We start from the raw sequence: 21,902 nt of genomic DNA, 5'->3' as shown, positions 1-21,902 counted from the left end.
AGTCATAGCAGTGCCGGGATCGAGACCGGGACTTGCCACCAGCACGGTGCCGGGAGGTCGACCGGGATCTGAAACGCCGACGTTGGGAACGGCTTCTCGAATCTTGGCGCCGGTAGCGATGGCTCGAGCCAGAGCAGTGCCGGGAGTATCAGGACCGGCGTGAAGAGGACCGGTGCCGCAAGTACGACCGGTACCGCCGCGGAGAGCGGTGCCGGGACTGCGAGCGGCGCCTTGATCGAGACTGCCCACGGGACCAGGAACAGCGCCAGGATCGCGATGGAGATCGGTGCCGGCTCGGTGAATCCAGAGACGGCGCTTGCATGGCCACAGGCTTGCCTTTAGATTGTAGAACCCGCACTGGAGGCACCGGGGGTTGAGGCAGCGTAGACTCAGTTAGTGCTATCAGGTCCCTAGCCGAGGAAAATGTCTCAGGCGTCGAGGGGACCATTAGCTCGACCCCGGATCTTATGGGGGAGCTGTGAGGGACCGGACTCGACGGACCCCCCCGGGCCCGGAGTCGACGGAATCGCTGGTAACGGTGCCGCAGCAGTAGTCGGTGCCGGGTGCTCCGTTCGAGTCTGCTTGGTCGGAGTGGTGGACGTCGAAGGTCTTGCGTCAGGGCCCGGTGCCAGGGAAGGTCGGTGCCGAGGCGTTTTCCTGGGCCCGGCGCGGTCCGGTGCCGGAGCGGAGCCGGCACTCGGTGTCGAGGAAGGAGGGTTAAGCACTGCTTCCATGAGGAGAGTCTTTAAGCGCTGATCTCTCTCCTTCTTGGTCCTTGGTTTAAATGCCTTGCAAATGTGGCATTTCTCTGAAATATGCGATTCCCCACGGCACTTTAAGCAGGAGTCGTGGGGATCGCTCGTGGGCATCGGCTTCTTGCAGGCCAAGCACTGTTTGAACCCCGGCGTACCGGGCATGAGCCCGGCGCCGGGGAGGGCTAGATCCCAAGCCCGCTAACTATATACAATAAGTAAATACAACTATCAACTAATATTCTATACTCGAACTACAACTACAACTAAATACAACTAGAAGAACAACGATACAATGGAGAGCTAGGGACGTGGAGGACAGCTATGCCGCACTCCATAGTTCCAACGACCGACATAACGGTAAGAAGGAACTGAGGAGCGGACAGGCCGGTAGGGGTATATATCAGGCGCCATGGCGGCGCCACTCTAGAAAGTTGCTAGGGTAAAAATCTTCCAACGAACGTGCACGCGCGGCACACACACCTAACTGGAATGGATATGAGCAATCACTCGAAGAAGAACTGCAATCTATGATCCGCCTTTGAATTCATGCAGTTACAAATTTGATCATGTGAACATCTAGTCTGCTACATATTCCAAATTACACTTCGCTCATCTGGAACCCATTTTGTGGTGATGCCTTACCTTCCAAATTTTATTTAATCTCATGCATGAGTGTTAGTATTATTATAGTGCCTGAATTTCCATTTAACATGAAAGGGTGGAAAAGCAGCCTTTTGTAGAAAACAGGCTGTCAGAGTTCCTTACTGAATAATTAATTTTACACAAAAGTCCAGCAGTATTAAAATAAGGCTTTGTATAGTCGTCTTTTTTGTTATTTAAATCAAGACAAATCTCTTTGCCTAGTTAGTACACAGGGATTGGAATAAAGTAAAGTAAAAATCCATTTATTCATGTCTGAATATTGGTTACATAGTAGAATTTTAATGTGCCTTCTTGATCTATTGCTAACTTCAAGCACACAGCAATCTATTCAATTTCCTTGCTGGTCACTCTGTACTACAATGACCACCCACTACTCCTTCCCTAACTTTCTTGAAATTATTTTCATCTATATGCCTCATGTGACTAAAGTACACAAATTTGCACCTGCTGATTTCTAATATTAGAAATAAATAATATTGCCCATTAATATTTTTTATTTGGGGGGAGAGGGGGAGAAAGAAGGAAGGTTTTGAACCAGGAAATACGCAAGAACATTTGTTGCCACCACCACATCTCAAAAGCTTAAATTTTCATCTTGTCAGCAGCATTTATTTTCCACAATTCACATCCACATGAGATGCCATGGTTTTTCTAAACTTTTGTAAGCAACTCATTCCTAATCTTCTTCTAATTTCTTTAGAACAGCCTTGTTGGTCGGATACGTAGAACCCCACCTACTATCTGCTTCGGCAACTTGACCATTAATCATGTCATCTGCTTGCATTTTTGTTAATCCTGTCAATATCCAGGCATTTTGTTTTTTGCCATTCAGTCCATATTCCTTACTAATTGTTTTTACAAACTCCAACATTTGTTGCATTGCATCAGTGATTGTAGCAAAGTGCTACATCATATATTCATTGTATCTGAGGTCAGTTAAGAGGCATTCACCAATAGAAACCCCAGGTCTTTCCATTTTGTCACAGCTTTCCACAGCTCGTCTCATACCCTGCCTACACCTTGAAAAGGCTTAAGGACAGAGTACACCCTTGTCTCACACCCTCTTTAGGGAAAAATCACTCTGCCTCCTGTTCCTGTTCACGCAGTGCTGTGTCTGATCATGGTAGAGACTTAAAATGAGTTCAATGAAATGCTTTGGAATCCCCATGTCTTCCACTGTTCTCCGAAGATGGCCATATCGGATGATATCTAATGCTTTTGCATAGTCAATGAAACACATAAATGGGTGACTGTAGTCCCTGCATTTTTCCATGATGTAGCAGCTGTTCATGATTTGATCACGTGCCTTGTCTCTCTCTCTTGTGGTGGTAGTTCCACTTTTATCATGAAACTTAATGCATATCTGGATTAAGCAGAACACAACTTTGCTCACATGCAATATCAGGGAGATGATAGGATTGTTTCTTAAGGCCATGAAGGTTCCCTTCGTCCAAACACCACTGCAAATTTTCCATGAGATACATAAAGCAGTCACCAAATGCTTTTTTAACAATTAAGCTAGTACTTTAACTATCCAATGTACCTTCCTAGGCTTCATTTTCATAATAGCATGCCCCACTTCCCCTTGCAAGACTGATGGCTCCAGCTCCATACTCCTTCTGTCTTCCTGTATCGTGAATGACTCTGATAAGGCATAAGATTGGCATAATCATCTCTCCACTGGCATTAGATATCATCATCTTCAGGGAGGACTCTGGCATTGAGATCTTTTATTATGTTCGACTGCAAGGGAAACTTTTTGGTAAGAAATCTGACCACTATGAACATACAGTTTGTACTGGAGACTGCACGTAAATTTCCTGGTGGGGTTTCCGACAGCATGAGGGAGATCCCAGCAGAAACACAGTCAGTGTTACGAGTGCCTCTCTCTCCCTTCTCACATCCCCCCAGTACAGACAGCCTTTCAGACAGAGAGTGGACTAGGCAGAGAATAATGGGTTCCAGACACACACAACTAGCTAATGGTCCCTGAAAAAAAAAAACAACAACAGCTAGTGCACTTAGAACTGCACTTATTTTAAGATACGTGGGTGATCCTCACAAACTATAGTGATGGGACAATTTTAGCAGACAACAGTAAATAAAATACTAACATCAAAATACATTTAAAAATACTGATAAAATGAACAAAATCAATAAAGCAGTAGTAGTTAGATGTTGATAGATGTCTGGCTGCATGTGTATTTCCTCTGTGTGCTGCCCCAGGTCTGCACAGACAGCTGGCACAGCAGACCTTGAGTGAACTGCCCAACGACCACAAGATTTGTTAAGGGATGAAAACACCCGGCCAAGTTTATTGTTGACAAAGCACAGTACTGATATCCCGCAGACTCTAGCAGACCACTAATACATGTATGCCCATAACAACGGACTAGCTCAGTGAACAGTGGGATTTTCCGTTTTTTGCTAGGCCAGATAAAGATACTCCCTCTGATACACATCTTTATATCCCGATACAAACAAGTTAGTACTGATCCTTTGACATAATTACTGTAGTTACTGCTCTCTGACATAGCTAGTTATTATTTACTTTGTACATGTTGGTTTGATTAAAACATTTCTATTACATACTGTCATCCCGACCTTATCTTTTAGGTGGGATCAGTGTGTTCCTGTTATTTTGGGGGAATGTTACTATACCATCCTTGATATCAGAATGTTTTGGTACCACTTGATATTGGGATGTTTTTCTGTGAATACTCTGACTAGCACTTTTTAGGAATGTGTATTATTGCAATATTAGCCTTGTTCTTGCCGAATTCTGTAAGCAGGTCCTGCCTCATACCAGGCCTTTGATACAAGGGCTTATGCCTCAGGCTCAGTTCCTACTATAGTAGTATGTTAAAATGTTAGTTGAAAACAGCTTTAACTTGCTAATACATAATAAAAATACGTGTAATCCACAAATAACTTTATTTTTAACTTGAAAACTGTGTTCGTTTTTTAATTAGATGAGGTGGGTGAGGTAATATCTTTTATTGGACCAACTTCTGCTCGTGACAGAGAGATGAGCTTTCAATGTACACAGAGCTCTTCCTCAGGTCTGGGAAAGGTACTCACTGTAACAGCTAAAAACTGAACCAACAGTTGAGCTTAAGTAGTTCGCCAGTTAACACATATTCTAAGGCAGTGTTTCTCTAATGCAGCCACCATAACCACATGTGGTTGCCAGGTGCTTTTCGTGCGGCCACAGCCTCCTAGGCAGTGATTGGGGGAAAGCAGTAGCCCCTCCCCCAGAGCCATCAGCAGGGGTTGGACCTGCCCCCTTCTGGAACCACAAAAGCCAGAGAAGCAGGCAGCTGGTGGAAGTTCCCCACATTCCTGAAGGCAGTGGGGCTTGGGTTTCCAGATTCAGTCCTGGGGTGGCAGGCTCCATCCCCCGACTGTGGGGTCTCAGGGTCCAGCTGTGGGGCCATAACCATGGTCCAAAGTCATGCAGCAACAGGTGCCAGCCCTGTGCTCACCATCTCCTCCCTGCACCCACCCATCACTCCTGGTCCCCACTGTGTCTTCTGGCCCTGGACTTTGGTCACACGGCTAGAGGGCTCCAGCCTCAGGCTCACCACCACTCCATTGCCAATGCTCGCTGCTGCTTCCCCAAGCTCTTCACCCACCCAACCTCATTGCATCTGGCCCCGCTGCCTCACCTGGCCCCCCGATCTATCTCCCAGGCACCTGCTGCCTCCCTCAGTAACCCATCCATTCCCCTCACCTCCTCTGGCCCTACCTCCCTACCCAGGGCTTAATTTGTCTGCCAGCTTGCCAAGTCTGAGGAATTCTGTTGTGAAAAGTGATATCATTATGTTTGTTAATATCACTTTTCGCTGCCTCCCAGCTTGCTAGCAAGTCCGCCACTATGAAAAGTGATATTAACATATAAAAACAAATATCACTTCTCACAGAAGTACTTACTAACTCGTAAGTGTTTAAAAAAGCAACCAAAAAAGCAAAAGAAACAACAAAAAGACAAGAACATTCAAAGCACCTGATTTGTTTCTATTCTGTCCAGTTAAGAATAGAGACAACTGTACGTTATTTTTATCACTGAGTCTGCAAAAACCCTTACATAAATAAATTACTATGATTTGGATATGTATATGTGCATATTTGTTTTTCCTAAAGTTAATTAAATATTTTAGGAAAAATTGTCACAGCAGCAACTAGCAAGAGTTGGTGGCCGCACTCCGAGGCCCCCAAAAAAACCATTATGAGAACCCCTGTTAATCTACGGGACCATTCAAGGTCAAGTGCCCCGTTAACATCCCTGTTGGCATAGAACAAACAGAGTGATTAGTAGGTTACATCTTGTTGTAATAAACCATAAATCCAGTGTCTTTATTAAGACCATGATTTTCAGTGTCCAGCAAATTTATTAATTTACGGCTCATCTTTTGAAAGTATTGTGCAATTTTCCTTTGACAATGAGGACTGGGAGGTCAGACATGGAGTGATCCTTTTGTGAAAAGTGTTCACCCATAGGTGATACGGATGGTGTTTTTGTCTCATTTTCCTGTGCAAGTTCATTCAAAAGCATAGTGATTATCTGGTTTCACCCACATAGTTACTGGGGCATTTAGTGCACTGCCTGAGGCACACCATATGTAGGACCCATGGATCTTGATAAGTGTGTTGTGGGGGGTGCTGATCACTGCAGGCTTTGCATCTGTTGTTCTGGGAGAGTCTGCTGTCATTCTGAGTTGGTGTGTCCTGGTCTGTGGAGGGCTTGCTTCTTGCACTTAGAAGAGAGGAAAGTGATCAGGAATAGTCACCATGGATTCACCAAGGGCAAGTCATGCCTGACTAACCTAATTGCCTTATACGACGAGATAACTGGCTCTGTGAATGAGGGGAAAGCAGTGGACATGTTATTCCTTGACTTTAGCAAAGCTTTTGATATGGTCTCCCACAGTATTCTTGCCAGTAAGTTAAAGAAGTATGGGCTAGACGAATGGACTACAAGGTGGATAGAAAGCTGGCTAGATTGTCAGGGTCAACGGGTAGTGATCAATGGTTCCATGTCTAGTTGGCAGCCGGTATCAAGCGGAGTGCCCCAAAAGCAGGTCTTGGGGCTGGTTTTGTTCTGTATCTTCATTAAATGAGCTGGAGGATGGCGTAGCCTGCCCCCTCAGCAAGTTTGCAGATGACCCTAAACTGGAAGGAGTGGTAGATACACTGGAGGGTAAGTATAGGATACATAGGGACCTAGACACATTAGAGGATTGTACCAAAAGAAATCTGATGAATTCAACAAGGACAAGTGCAGAGTCCTGCACTTAGGAAGGAAGAATCCCAGGCACTGCTATAGACTAGGGACCGAGTGGTTAGGCAGCAGTTCTGCAGAAAAGGACCTAGGGGTTACAGTGGACAAGAAACTGGATATGAGTCAAAGTGTGCCCTTGTTGCCAAGAAGGCTCATGGCATTTTGGGCTGTATAAGTAGGGGCATTGCCAGCACATCGAGGGACATGATCATTCCCCTCTAGTTGACAGTGGTGAGGCCTCATCTGGAGTACTGTGTCTAGTTTTGAGCCCCACACTATAAGGAGGATGTGGAAAAATTGGAAGAGTCCAGCGGAGGGCAACAAAAATGATTAGAGGGCTGGAGCACATGACTTATGAGGAGACGCTGCGGAAACTGGGATTGTTTAGGCTGCAGAAGAGAAGAATGAGAGGGGATTGGATAGCTGCTTTCAACTATCTGAAAGCGGGTTCCAGAGAGGATGGATCTAAACTCTTCTCAGTGGTAGCTGATGACAGAACAAGGAGTAATGGTCTCAAGTTGCAGTGGAGGAGGTTTAGGTTGGATATTAGGAAAAACTTTTTCACTAGGAGCATGGTGAAATACTGGAATGGGTTACTGAGGGAGGTTGTGCAATCTCCTTCTGTAGAGGTCTTTAAGGTCAGGCTTCACAAAGCCCTCGCTGGGATGATTTAGTTGAGAATTGGTCCTGCTTTGAGCAGGGGGTTGGACTAGATGTCCTCCCGAGGTCCTTTCCAACCCTGATATTCTATGATTCTGAGGATGGGGACTTACCTAAAGGCCAGAAGATTTCTTCCAGGATGGAGTCCCCATCAAGCATGGGCTGTAACTGTTTGATGATACCCAGTATGGGTTTTAATGTGGGGTAGTGGGTGACAACTAGAGGTGTGCAGTTGGAGAGGGTTTTATTTCTGTACTGACGTAGGTTCTCTAGAGGGGTGTTTGAGTGGCCTGTTCCATGATGCAATCTATTCTCTGGTTTGGTGAAGGCAGTTCTGAGTGTGTTAAGGTGTATATTGCAGACTTTCTCCTTGGAGCATACTTTGTGCTATCTGAGTGCTTGGCTGTAGATAAGAGTGTGTCTGGGATGGTTACTGGGTCTGTGAAACTAGGTGTGCTAATTCGTGGGCCTCCTGTATACAGTTTATCTATAAGATTCCATTGTTGAAGCTGACTTTAATGTGGTGTTGAAAAAGTTGATGCAAGTGTGAGAAAGTTCTAGAGAGTATAATGAATGGGTGGTGGCAGTTGAAGTTGTGGTGGAAATCTATGAGGGAGTTTAATCACCTGTCCAGAGGATGAAATCATCCTCAGTGTATCTCAGATATATGATCTGTTTCATGGTGCATTTTCCAGAAATTCTTAAACTGAATTTTAAAATAGCCTTGTCCACTTTGTTCCTTTATTATGTACAAATAAAGAGACATTTTGTTGCTGCCTTTGTGGCGGCGGGGGTGGGTGGGAATTGTTTATTTTTTAATGTGTATGCAAGTACTGTCTACTCTGGAAGACTATGCTGGAATGCAGAACTAGAGTAATTATTACTTCGAAAGAGCAAAGAGTGAAAATTAGGCAATTGAAAGAAGGTATTTTTATTCAGACTGTATAAACCTTCATTTTAATATTTATTAAACCTCACACACCAAAAAAAAACAAAACCCAGAAAAATCCAGAGCTGACAATTCTGCTATTTCTATGGTAATAAACAAGCAAAGAAAGCTCTCTTTAAAGTAAAACTTTCATGATATCTTTATAAATGTTTTGTGGTGTTTTTAAGGTTGAAAGAATATGAACTAATATTTTCCCTTGCTGAAACTGTATATTAGTGCTGAAAGTTGGTCATTACAACGGGGTTAAACACTCCTATTCTTGATAAAAGTTCTACTATGAAGAAAAGGCAGATGTTATTTTAACTAAAGCATCAACTAATTAATTAGGAGAACCTGAGGAGGTTCTTGGTCAAAGTGGACACTGAATAAAGAAATCTGCAGCCGTTTCCACATCTTCCAAACAGAGTGACAGACAGTGAAGAGCTCATTGGGAGAGAAACAAGGGCCTGTCACATCCCCAAGGATTTCTGTTCCACAAGGGAATCTTAACTAATCCCATTCTTCAAGAATCATCCTCACCTTCTTTAACAGGGTTTTCTGAGAAAAGGGAAGGTGAAGAACATAGGGATCCTACACAGCAGATTGAGTAAGATGAGACTCACAGGGTCGCAAGGTGTCCAGTTTTCAACCAAACACCGGTTGAAAAGGGACCCTCCCAGCCTGGTAAAAATGAGCAAGTAAGTGAGGGTGGGGGAGAGCAAGTGACAGAAGAAAAGGGGGAAGATGGAGTGAGTGGGGCACGGCCTTGGAGAAGGGGCAGGGCAAGGGTGTTTGGTTTTGTGCAGTTAGGAAGCTGGCAACCTTTGGGAGACTTCCTGTAAGAGAAAAAATGAAATATGAAGATTGCCACTGCGGACAGAGAAGAGGTCCCTTGAGACAATGGAGGAGGAAAGAGCTCTCTTGGAAAGCTCTTTCTCAGAGGAAGTGAAAAGATCCTTTCTGAGAAGAGGCAGAAGGCAGCAAAAGCTCTATGTATCCATGCTACAGCTCCTGGATGAAGGGATTCCCCTGCAGTGATTAAACAGGGAGAAAGCAGAAAGACGACTGGGCATCCCCTACATTCATGTTGCTCTATGGCTTTAATTGGTGATATTGGTCATCCTTTTTGAGTGTCTGAGCCTAGAGAGAGTGACTTGGGAACTCTAGCCCCTGGAGTCTGCACAGGTTGCTGAAGTAAAATGCAGTCACCAGTTCAGGGTTGCTGCTACCCCTATTCAGACCTGGTTGCAATGGTTTCGTGTGAAGCAGCAACAGGGGAGTACAGGACAGAGAGAACAGTCCCTTCTTCCAAAATTTACAAAGAAGAGGTAAAGGAGGAGTATTTTCAGCCCTCCTTCCTTGGCTTTTGGCAAGCTGAGCCCTCACATGGAATTTGGAGACCTTGGGTTCAATTCCCCCTACCTGGAGAAGGGATTTGAACTTGGGTATCCCATATTGCAGGAGAAATGCCTAACCACTGGGATAAGGATATTCTGATGTCAGTCTCTCAGTCGCTCCTATTGAAACTGTTCTACTGTGTATACATAATTAAACAGTAATTGGAACAGGGAGGGATATCGGAACAGCGTACCAATTATTCTGGAATAAAGTGTTTTTATTTTTATCCTGGAACAGAGTGTCCACATGGGCACTGTTCTGAAATAGAAAGTACAGAACTGCTCATTCTGCAATAGCTATTCTGGTCAATTTTTCCCATGTAGAAAAACCTGAAGAGAAAAAAGGAAGGAAGCATCTCAGATTAAAAGGGATAACTCAGTATGGCCTTTTGTGGTATAAGGAAACGTGATGCAGCAAGGAATGCATGATCTTCATGCATTAATTAAAACAAAGGGCTCCCACTGATGTCAACAGGTAGTTTGCCTGAAGTTCAAAGCTAGAAATGAACAGGGAAGGGGAAGCACAGTACTGTTTCTTTTCCCTGAAACCTCTTCATCCCAGAAGACAGAAAAGCCTAGTAAGCAGCAGATTTTGGTTTCACTCTACTCCATCCTCCTTAGACAGGCTCAGTCAAAGAGGTGCACAATCCAGGCCTCATTCATGGCATATTTTTGTATATGACTTTTATGGATTATATCTGACATATGCACTGTAATAGATAGCACTACACTGGTATAGCAATGGTTGTAAACTTTTTGGATTACATTATATTCAAGGAACAGCATGTGACCATCTAATTAAAGACCACTACCCAAGAGAAAAGAGTTACGCTTGTGCAACTACCCTTACTTTGGCATTTCATAACTTCTGTGTACTTGCCAGTTAAACCTTAATATTCTTTTAATGAAAGCTTTTAACAGAATTAGTAAGATTTCATGTGTTAGTATTCCTTTGAACAAACAAAAATTGTTTTAACAGAGGAAAGAGACAGCATTTAGCTACTGCAAATAAAACCACCACAAACGCTGATCATTTACTTGAAAGAAGCAAAGAGGTGCTGTTGAACCTTCAATTTCAAGCACAAAAGTTCTCTCTGGAAATGCTGAAGAAAACTGTATACATCATTTAGAAGCACAAAAATTCTGGGGCACGTAAGTGGCACAAGTCCCTTTTCAGTGTTATTAATTACTCCCAAATACTCTTCTGAAAATAATTCTGTTTCTCTGAATGTACAATTTAAGTTATTACCTCTAACTGCATACTTAAAATGCACACCGAAAAAATCAGTCATAATTGGTATTACAATCTATTTTTCTACACATAGTTGGCTCAGAAAAAGGTTGCCTTAGTATTTTTTCTAATTCCGGAGGTGACCTCTGGCATTGGCCCAGTTCAGTATCTGTTAGCATTTTGGGGGGTGTAGATAATTCACCCATAAAAAGTCACTTCAGGAAGAAGATACATATCCCAACTTCTTAGCCTGGACGCAAGTTGTTTTTAAAAAAATCAGCACTTTTTTTTTTTTTTTTTTTAAGTTCTAACAACCAGTAACCCATTTCAGCTGGTTTGCACTTTCAAAGGGGAAGAGATTACCTTCATTTTTATCTCTACTTTAAATTTCACCTATTCAAACATGAATACCACCAAAAGCCTCAACTCGAACAGGATACTAACAGTTTTTCAAATAAGGTGTTGCAATACCTCATATTTTTACATCACTTTCCCAGATTCTCTGAATACGTCAGGAATATTCACTAATTAAGCCTTGCTATCCTTGTCAAGTAGGTAAGAAACCCAGATCACTTCACCCACCACTGAAGTTCTGCCTAACTCTGGTATGAAACATGGAAGCTATTGAACAGGACAAAGGAACATTGCACAACAGTTCAGCACAGGAAGTAACTAATACAGTATGCAGGTCAAAAATCGGCTGGAAGAATTCAGGTGAGAAAAATGTAATTATTATGCTAGTTAGAATTTAGCACATAAAAGGGTATATACCCTTTTACAAGTGCCACAGGATCTTTACCCAAATGCAAATCAGGTTTTGTGTTTTAGCTTCCATCTGAAAAACACACAGTGCCTCAAATGTGAAGCTTGGACATGGGTTTAGTAACAACTAAGAAGCAAAAATGTCATCCAGTGAATCACCACTACTTCCTGTAGCATCCAGATGTTTCCTAGAACACTCCTACCCAGCATCTGGTAGGATCCCACTATAACGCTGTATATTTAAACATGCAATTAAATAGAACTACTGTGCCTCATGGCTATTTAAAGGGATACCATAGGCTTCAAAATCACATTTCTAATTGAAAATATTGTACCTTTGTTACAATTAGTATCTAAAATTACAATAAAGATAGAGAAAAAAGTATTTGCAATTTGTTTACTTTGTTTACAATATTTCATGTATAGCTACTTTCACTGTATTATTCATAGTCACTTATATTTCCTGTCACTGCTCTAGCAAGATGTCAACTTATGCACTACTTTGGTAGGAATATACTTTTCCTCTGGTCCAACAAGAAGCGTGTTTACCAGTTTCATTTTCAGCTTTGCTGCTGATGTAACTTCAGAGCCAGCAGTGAGATCACAAAGAGAAGGTGGGGTGGGCATGATTATGTTTTGTCACATTCCTCTCAGCATGCTCAAAACACATGTGAACAGGTCTACAGAGGCCACAACCACCCGTTTCTGGCTAGATTAGGGTGGCCAGATGTCCCAGTTTTATAGGGACAGTCCTGATATTTGGGGCTTTTTCTTATATAGACTTCTATTACTCCTGCCTGTCCTGATTTTTCACACTTTCATATCTGGTTGCCCTAGGCTAGATGGAAGCAGACCTCAAATTTTGATGTTGTAAAATGGAGTCACTGTACAGAAAAAAATGAGAACCACTGATTTAAAAAAATGGACACATTAAACAATTCCCGTTGCTGCACCACTCAATTCACTTAACTTCACCAAGTCTACAAAGATACAGATGTATATGAAAGTGCTTAGGAATCTGCATTCAAAAGTTGCATCTGAAGCAGAGACATGTCTTCAGCACATTTTTACAGATGTCATGAAGAACAAAAAAAAACATGAGTGTTCTATCTTCTCTCTTCCTACAATGGAGACATGCCTATTGTGGAATATGCCCAGATATTGGTTAAATACATCTGGCATGCTTGTGAAGTGAGACAGATTTGTGAAAATGTTTAGTTCATTGTAAATGAATCTCTTCCAGAGAGCAGCATCACTTATCCCCATGGTTTAGAAGAAATAGTAGGTGTGTCTTAGTGAGCTGAAGGAAACCGAGCACTATCATTCTCTGATATCTTGTCTGAAAGAAACACTTGTGTAACCTCAAAAGTCAGGGGCACACACTGGTGTCTCTTGAAGCAAAAGAAATTGTGTGGAAGCCTATAGGTCTACTCGTGTTTTAAGGATTTGGTCAAGACATTGAGTGAACAGCTGAACTATCGGCAAGTGAAAAGCTATGACTAATGCTCATTAAAGAATCAAATCTTAATATAATGATACTTCTCCTTTACTCCCGCCCATTTGTTTATTTCATTCACTTATTATGTTCTGTTGTAACCTACAATGCAAGCTCTTCAGAGCAAGGCCTATATATTTTTAATAAGTATTTGTAGAGTACCAAGTATAATGGAGCCCTGATTCCCAATTATAGTGCCAAAATAGTCTTCTGTGCCAACTGCCTCTTTTCAAGGGCAGTCAAGGAATTTGAAGCATCCTACAATCCTGAACCAGAGGGCTCCTTATCTTCTGCAAGGCCCCTGAATAGAAGCTCCGGCTCTAAAGGAGGTAGCAAGGAAGAAGAAATATCCTACAATGGTTCTACTGGCTGAGGAAACATCTCCTCTTTATAAGAGGCAGATTCTTAGTTTCTTCAGAGCTGAGGGGAAAATAAGGCCTATCTGGACTCTGTATAAAGCAATGTGCCTACCCTCCTACCGCATATCAAACAGAGGTTATACTCATCCACCAGCCAAACTGACAGCAAATGGCAGACATTTTAAAATCTAATTCTCTCTTATATTTTATAAGAATTTTTAAAAAGTCATACTGGATCAGATCAACGGACCATCTAGCTCAGTATCCTATCTTTGACAGTGGCCCATGCTAGATGCTTCAGAGGGAATGAACAGGACAATTTCAAGTGATCCATCCCCTCTTTATTTATGTATTTATATAGCGTCATCATATTTTGTATTATCTACCCCTTTGCTAATGGTTCCTACCATTCTGTTAGCTTTTTTCACTGATGCTGGACATTGAGCAGATGTTTTCAGAAAACTATCCATGACGACCCTAAGACCTGGTCTACATGACATGGGTAGGTCAATGCAAAGCAGCTTGCATTGACCTAGCTGTGGCAGAGTCTTCACTTAAATTTGGTATCAGCAGACGTAAGTGCCTCTCTATGTCAATTTAATAACACCACCTCCCCAAACAGCGCAGAGTCATGGTCAATGTAATTATGTTGCTGCAATGTCAGTGCAGACACTGCATTACTTACATTGACTGTTACTAGCCTGCAGGACAGCAACTTTTGGGGAGCTAGGGGATTGAGTGGGGAATCTTGATGGCACCCAATGCCTCACACCAACTGCTCTGTTCACCGCTGTGAACTTTGCTGCCCAGGAGTGAGGCAGACGGGAAGCGGTCCTACTTCAAGTTTTTGAAATTTCTTTTCCTGGTTGCTCAACTTGGCAACCACAACTTAACTGCCCAGCTGACCATACCGGTGTCACACCCTAGCCACACTTCTGCCTGAAGTAGACAGCAGGTATTGGATCTCCTAGGCCTGTAGAGAGAAGTCTCTGGCAGACACAGCTCCAATCCAGCTGTAGGAACATGAATATTTATTAATAGATAGCTCAGGGCATGTAGGTGAAGGGCTACAAGAGGTACCAGCAACAGTGTCACATGAAGGACAAGAAGCTGCAGCAGGCACACCAGAAGGCCAACAATTGATCTGGTGCGCAGCTACAGACCTGCCACTTTTATGAAGACCTGCATGCCATCCTCAGTTAAGACTCCATCTTCCCCACTCCCCCGAGCACCTTGTATACTTCAAAGGAGGAGGAGCCAGAGTCACAGGCCTATTCTGTGAACAGCAAGAGGGTGGATGAGCAACAGCATGGTGGTCAGGCAGCCAGAGGATCCAGCTCCACAGCAAGCCACAACCTGTTTTTGATTCCACCGCAGTCCTGCCAGTTAAGCACATGCAATCTTGATACAGGGGAAGGAACATCTGGTAAGTATGTAGTTTACATTGAAATTATGGGCATGGCACCCCCAAAGTGTCAGGAGATATCTTTTGGTTTGCTCATTTTTATCTGCGCTACAAGAGCTACTGGAACAATCAAGAGACAGAGCTGCTATCTGCTTTTCATTCCCCCCTACAGTTGGCTAGTGGGGGCTTTGTGGAGCCGTTTGTTTATGTTCGCAGGGATCTCCTGTGAATCCTCTGTAGACCTCTCAATGAAATTTTCATGGAGGTACTCTGCAATCCTGTGCTGAAAGTTTCTGGGTAGGAATTGTGATGTTGCACTTGTTTCATGATTTTATGAAAGTATGCTGATGAGTGTGAATATAACGTAACTAAAATATGCTTCATGCAAAAGGTCTTTTGTAAGGTATCATTACAAAGCTTATCAACTGAGTGTGGTCATCCTATTTGTATAAATGTATCACTTGTAACTGAAACTAGAAATATGAAATATAACTGAGGGCCTACTGTAATTATGTAAAGTGTGGGCCATTAATGGTGGTTTGGAATTTTGATGGCACCCATCAACCAGGACAATTGACTGTGGATGGCTCTGTTTGCAGGCAGGCCTTGCTGTGAGTCAGGTTGGGAGAAATGAAGGCTTGAGGTCTTACAGTGACATGTGATCATGTCACCTGAATTGGAATCCATCTTTAACCTGGTGTTTTTCCATTGAGAAGGAGAGGTGGGAACCCAGAGGGACAAATTCCCACCTTATGCAAAAGATATACAAATGTGTGGAACAGAACAAATTGGGCCGCAATCATGAGAAATCCCCTAGCTATCACCTGAGCTGGAACAAGGGCTGTACCAGGGGACAGGATTATGCCCAGAATAGGAAGGCATCCAGTCTGTGAAAAACTTACTGAAATGTCTCTGAGGATGAGATTTTATCTGTATTCAGTTTTATTACTGTACTAAGCTTAGACTTGCATTTTGCTTGGTAATTCACTTTGTTCTGTCTGTTACTACTTGGAACCACTCAAATCCTACTGTCTGTATTTAATAAAATCACTTTTTACTTATTAATTAACCCAGAGTATGTATTAATACGGGGGGGAGGAGGGAGAGAACAGCTGTGCATCTCTTTCTATCAGTGTTACAGAGGGTGAACAATTTATGAGTTTACCCTGTATAAGCCTGATCAAGAGTAAAACAGATTTATTTGGGGTCCCATTGGGAGTTGGGCATCTGAGTGCTAAAGACATGAACACTGCTTAAGTTGCTTTCAGTTAAGTCTACAGCTTTGGGGCACATGGTTCAGGCTCTGGGTCTGGGTTGGAGCAGACTGGCGTGTCTGGCTCAACAAGACAGAGGGCTGGAGTCCCAAGCTCGCAGGGAAAGCAGGGGCAGAAGTAGTCTTGGCACATCAGTTGGCAGCCCCAAGTGGGTTTATGTGATCCAAACCGTCACAGGAATGTCTTATTTCTTCCTCTGTGGTAAGACACTTTCTCATACCACTCGGCAAGTACGTCAGGAGGCACCACTGCAGTATATTGGCTAGCAGTATGTGGGCCCAGACAGCATCAGGACACCAGAGGCAGCTGTGCTCTCTCTGCCTCTGTTATCCTGAGGAGTGAGATATCAGCTAAAATAACCATGCCTGTGGAAAACGGTGCCAGGATTCAGTTCCATTGCCCTACATAACTTGAATCACGCAAGCGAGCTAGTCCCTTGTGTCCCAAACCCCTAGAAGGCCATACTCACCCTGAATCCCAAGCCAGAGGGAGAATGTAGTGCTTACAACTTTTGGGGAGCTAGGGGATTGAGTTCATCATTTTAAGATTCCATTTCCATTGTGAATGGTTCCTGTGTGTGTTGAATCTGCAGCTGCTGCCACTGTGGCCTTTAGCGTCTACCCCTCCAAACTTGCAGAATGCCTGAGCCAAATAAGGAGGAGAAAGATGAGGACTCAGGATAACATGTGTCAGGAGATCCTATAAATCAGTGGTGCATCAGAAAAGAAGAACCCTTGCAGACAGCATGGGAAAGGACAGAGTAGAGAGGAGAAAGGCACAAGAAAAGGAGAGGGACATGCTGTAAGTGATGCTTGCACATCTCAGAGAGCAAACAGAAATGCTTCATACTCTGATGGACCTGCAGATTCAACAGTCCTGTGCTCTCCTCCCTCCGCAGCCCACAGAGAACTCTATATTGGTACCACCCTATAACATTCCCTGTGGCATCAGGGCTCAGTGCACTACCTTTACTATTCCACCCCGAGGGACATTAAAGAAAACAACAGCTTCACATACACTGACCTGTGAAAGATATGATTGGCGTATTCATACCTGAAATGGAAATGACTGTTCTTTCCCTTTCAAAAGTTGTTCCCTTAATTTATTAAGTTTTATTAAGCTCTCAAGTGTTTTTATTTAATTCACTGGTTCATGTTACAGAATAAAATTCTATTTTTTGAAATATAATTAATCTTTATTAGTTCACAACATATGCTGGTTGGTGATAAGCAGGTTTGACAGCAATTTCTTCTTACTGCACTGTGCCACAGAACCTAGAACATCATAATTCATTAACTGTTAAGAGGTGCATTGATAATGTTATAGTACTACATATACAGCAATCACTAGAAGAGTCATTCTGGAGCACAAAAGAGAAAGCCCAGGTAGAGCACACTGCAGCAACACAAACCACTCTGGCTCACTATTAAAATGGTCTTTCAAAGCCTCTGAACTGTATAGCTTCAAGGCAAACTCAGCCCTGGTATCTGGCTGTTCAAATTCAGCAGACACCCACTCCCACTTTGGCAGAATTTTTTCCCCTTTGCTTCACAGAAATTATGCAGGACTGAGCAGGCAGCTATAACTATTGGGATTTTTTTCACTGAAGTCTAATCTTGTGAGGAAACAATGCCAGAGACCCTTCAAATGACCAAAAGTATATTCCGTTGTCATTCTGTAGTTGAATTGCCCCTTGGTGCTGTCGAGGTGACCGGCATGGGTGGCAAGTGTGTAGAAATTTTGGTGGTGCCCAGAACCCGCCCCCCAACTCCGCCCCCACCTGCCAAAGGCTCTGGGAGGGAGCTTGGGGGGGAGGTCTGGGGTGCAGATCCTGGGCTGGGGATTAGGGTGCAGGAGGGGTGCAGGCTTTGGGATGGAGTTTGGGTGCTGGGTGCAGGCTCCTGGGTGGGTGTGCAGGAGGGAGTGAGAGGTGTAGGCTCTGGGCTGGGGGTGGGGGCATAGGAACGGGTGAGAGGTGCAGGCTCTGGAAGGGAGTTTGGGGATGGGAAGGGGGAGGGGGTGCACCCTCTGGGAGGGAGTTTGGGGATAGGAGGGAGTGCAGGGGTGAGGGCTGTGGGGCTGAAGATGAGGGATTCATGATGCAGGAGGGGGATCAGGGCTGGGGCTGAGGATTAGGGTGCGAGGGGATGAGGGTTCTGGCTGGGGCTGGGAATGAGGGGTTCATGATGCAGGAGGAGACTCAGAGCTAGGGCAGAGGGTTGGGGTGTGGGCTGTGGGGCTAAGGATGGGGGGTTCATGCTGAGGGGGGGCTCAGGGCTGGGGCAGAGGATCAGGGTGCAGAGGGATGAGGGTTGGGGCTGAGGATGAGGGGTTCATGCTGCAGGGGGGCTCAGGGCTGGAGCTGAGGATTAGGGTACAGGGGGATGAGGTCTCTGGCTGGGGATGAGGATTAGGGTGCAGGGGGATAAGGGCTCTGGCTGGGGATGAGGGTTCGGGGCATTGGAGAGGCTCAGGGCTAGGGCAGGGTAAGGGCAGCCTGCCTTGCCATTAGTGGAAGCAGGCACTAGGACCCTGGGGCAGCAGACAGCGGTTCTGCCGGGAGCACGAGCAGGCAGGGGAGAGGCGGGCGCTTGCTTTTTGTCAGGCAGGGACGCGGCGCAGTGGGGGGGGGGGGAAGCAGGGGGAGGGGTGGAAGGGACCTGCTCCAGGCAGGGACACGGCAGGGCGGGTGCGGGGAGAGACTCACGGGGGCCGGGGGCCGATCCAGGCAGGGCCAGGGGAGACACCCAGCTCAAAATATTGCTGGAGCAGGGCCTCCAGCCCTGAATATTGCTGGAGCCTGAGCACCGCAAACGTATATAACCCGCTGCCTATGACGACCGGTGTATGGCTTCATGAGCCAGCGGGAGGCTGGGTCACCCAGTACCACTACTAGCATTTCAATATCCCCAATGGTAATCCTCCTGTCAGATAATAAAGTCCCTGCTTACAGCTTTCTGAACACAGTCCTGTGTTCTTAAAGATACATGGATCGTGCACCTGCACAGACCAGTCCACACTGATGTCAGTAAGGCATGCCTGGCGATCCATCAGCAGTTGCATTACCATAGAAAAAGTAGCCCTTTATATTGATGTACGCTGTGGCAAGGTGGTCTGGTGCTAAAGTAGAGCGGTGTGCCCCATCTATTTCCCTAATGCAGATTGGGAACCCCACTGCCGCAAAACCATCCACTATGTCCTGCACCTGGCTCAGAGTCACATTCCTGCATAGTAGGAGGTGATTAATTTCCCTGCACATTTGCCCCTGAAGTGGATTTCCTGATTCCAAAATGATTCCTGACTTACTGGTAACAATCTGGCCTTGCAAGTTTCCACACTGCAATTGCCAATCACTTCTTCACGGTCAGTGCTGCTCTCATTTTGGTGTCGCTACTATGGAGGGCTAGGGCAAGTTCTGCACACAGATCCAGGAATGTGGCCTTCTGTATCCAAAAATTCTGCAGCCACTACTCTTCATCTCAAACTTTCATGACAATGCAATCCCACCAGTCAGCGCTTGTTTCTTGGGCCCAGAACTGGCACTCCACCACCTTCAGCTGCTCTACGAATGCCACCAATAATCTTGAATAATTTCTTTCAACCTAGCCTCCAAGGAATCATCTTGTTTCCCATGGCTTTTGTTACAGCTTACAACGCTCATGACAACAGTGCAGACCTGTGCAGGCTCCATGCTTCCATCAGAGATGGCAGACAGCAAGGAAGGACTCATGAGATTGTGGGATTTTGTAAATAAAGCATGCAATATTATGGTCTGCAGATGAAATTACAGGCAAGAGAACACTATATTATGGGAAGTTGACTGCATGTGCCCAGTCACCCCTGTGCAACTAATTTCAGCCCTATCAGGTATTGCAAGATCTTCCCAAAAGACCCTGCATTGGAAGGTGGCGAGTTGCATAGTAGGATACCTACCCATGGAGCACTGCATTCTACATCAATAGAAGTGCTCCTGATGAGGATGTGCACTGCCAATACAAGGATCCAACTGTGCACGCACACAAACAATTTAATAACTCCAATGTCTGTATGCCAACATAACTTAGGTCTACATAATTTTGTAGAGTAGACATGGCCTCATATCTCTTTCTTGCGTGATAACTAATTTAGTTCCCATCATTTTGTATATATAGGTAGGATTATGTTTTCCAATGTGCATTACTTAGCATTTATCAACACTAAATTTCATCTGCCATTTTGTTGCCTGGTCACCCAGGTTGGTGAGTTTCTTTTGTAAGGGTACGTCTTCACTACCGGCCATATCGGCAGGTAGCAATTGATTTCTCGGGGATCGCTATATCGCGTATCGATCCCAGAATGCACTCCTGTCGACTCCGGAACTCCACCAACGTGAACGGCGGTAGCGGAGTCGACGGGGGGAGCTGCGGATGTCGATCCCGCGCCATGAGGACGGTAGGTAACTCGATCTAAGATACTTCGACTTCAGCTACGCTATTCAGGTAGCTGAAGTTGCATATCTTAGATCGACCCCCCCCCCCAGTGTAGACCAGCCCTAATTCTTCGCATCACCTTTGGATTTAACTATCTTGATTAATCTTGTTTCACTGTCTACCCCCTTTTCCAGGTCATTTATGAATATGTTGAGTAGCACTGGTCCCAATAAATATCCTTGGTGGACCCTGCTATTTGCCTCTTCCCATTGTGAAAACTGACCATTTATTCCTACCCTTTGTTTCCATCTTTTAACCAGTTACTGATCCATGAGAGGACCTTACTTCTTATTTCAGGATTGCCTACTTTCTTAAGAGCCTTTGGTTAAGGACCTAGTCAAAAGGATCTCTCAAAGTTCAAGAACACTACTTCACCCTTGTTTACATACTTTTTGACATCCTCAAAGAATTCTAATATATTGGTGAGGCATGATTTCTCTTTACAAAAGCTATGTTGACTTTTCCCTAACGTATCATATTCATCCATGTGTCTGATAATTCTGTTCTTTACTAATAGTTTCAACCAATCTGCCTGGTAATGAAGTTAAGCTTACCAGCCTGTAACTGCCAGGGTTGGCAATGGAGCCTTTTTTAAAGATCAGTATTACATTAGCTACCCTCCAGTCATCTGGAGACCGATTTAAGGTTACATAATACAGTTGTTAGTTCTGCAATTTAATTTGAGTTCCTTCAGAACTCTTGGGTGACTGCCATATGGTCCTGGTGACTTATTACTGTTTAAATTGTTCTACAACTTCCTCTATTGACACCTCAGTCTGGGACAGTTCTCAGATTTGTCACCTAAAAAGAATGGCTCAAGTGTTAGAATCTCACCCACATCCTCTGCAGTGAAGAACAATGCAAATAATTCACTTAGCTTCTCTACCATGGTCCCGCCTTCCTTGAGTGCTCTTTTACCACTCTATCATCCACAGGTCCCAATGATGTTTGGCAGGCTTCCTGCTTCTGCTGTACTTAAAGTTTCTGCTGTTAGTTTGTGTGTCTTTAGCAAGTTGCTCTTTTAAGTCTTTCTTGGTCTATCTTATTACACTTTTATACTTGACAGAGTTTATGCTCCTTTCTATTTTCCTCATTAGGATTGTTTTCCAGTTTTTAAAGGATGCCTTTTTGCCATTAACCACATCTTTTACTCAGCTGTTCGGCTGTGATGGATTTTTAATTTTTAATTTTTTGTTCTCTTACTGCTGTTTTTTATTTGAGGT

The 21,902-nt window shown here is 44.2% G+C and overlaps 1 protein-coding gene across 6 annotated transcripts in view; it reads right to left on the bottom strand.

Moving 5' to 3' along the window:
* ERBIN (erbb2 interacting protein) overlaps positions 1–21,902 on the bottom strand; it is a 232,946-nt gene that overhangs the window by 136,479 nt on the left and 74,565 nt on the right. For 3 of the 6 annotated variants that reach the window (XM_050946862.1, XM_050946861.1, XM_050946860.1), the window contains one exon: positions 2,962–3,062. The exons of the other annotated variants lie outside the window; for them this stretch is intronic. In XM_050946862.1, the coding sequence (XP_050802819.1) occupies positions 2,962–3,030 (69 nt within the window). In that variant the 5' untranslated portion in view covers positions 3,031–3,062. The remainder of the gene's footprint in view (positions 1–2,961; positions 3,063–21,902) is intronic. 6 annotated transcript variants of the gene reach the window in all.

Source organism: Gopherus flavomarginatus, chromosome 3 (genome assembly GCF_025201925.1).
Source record: "Gopherus flavomarginatus isolate rGopFla2 chromosome 3, rGopFla2.mat.asm, whole genome shotgun sequence".
In the NCBI taxonomy this organism is placed as follows: Eukaryota; Metazoa; Chordata; order Testudines; family Testudinidae; genus Gopherus; species Gopherus flavomarginatus.
Note: the sequence above shows the minus strand (reverse complement) of the source record. Positions and strands in the feature narration are given on the sequence as shown.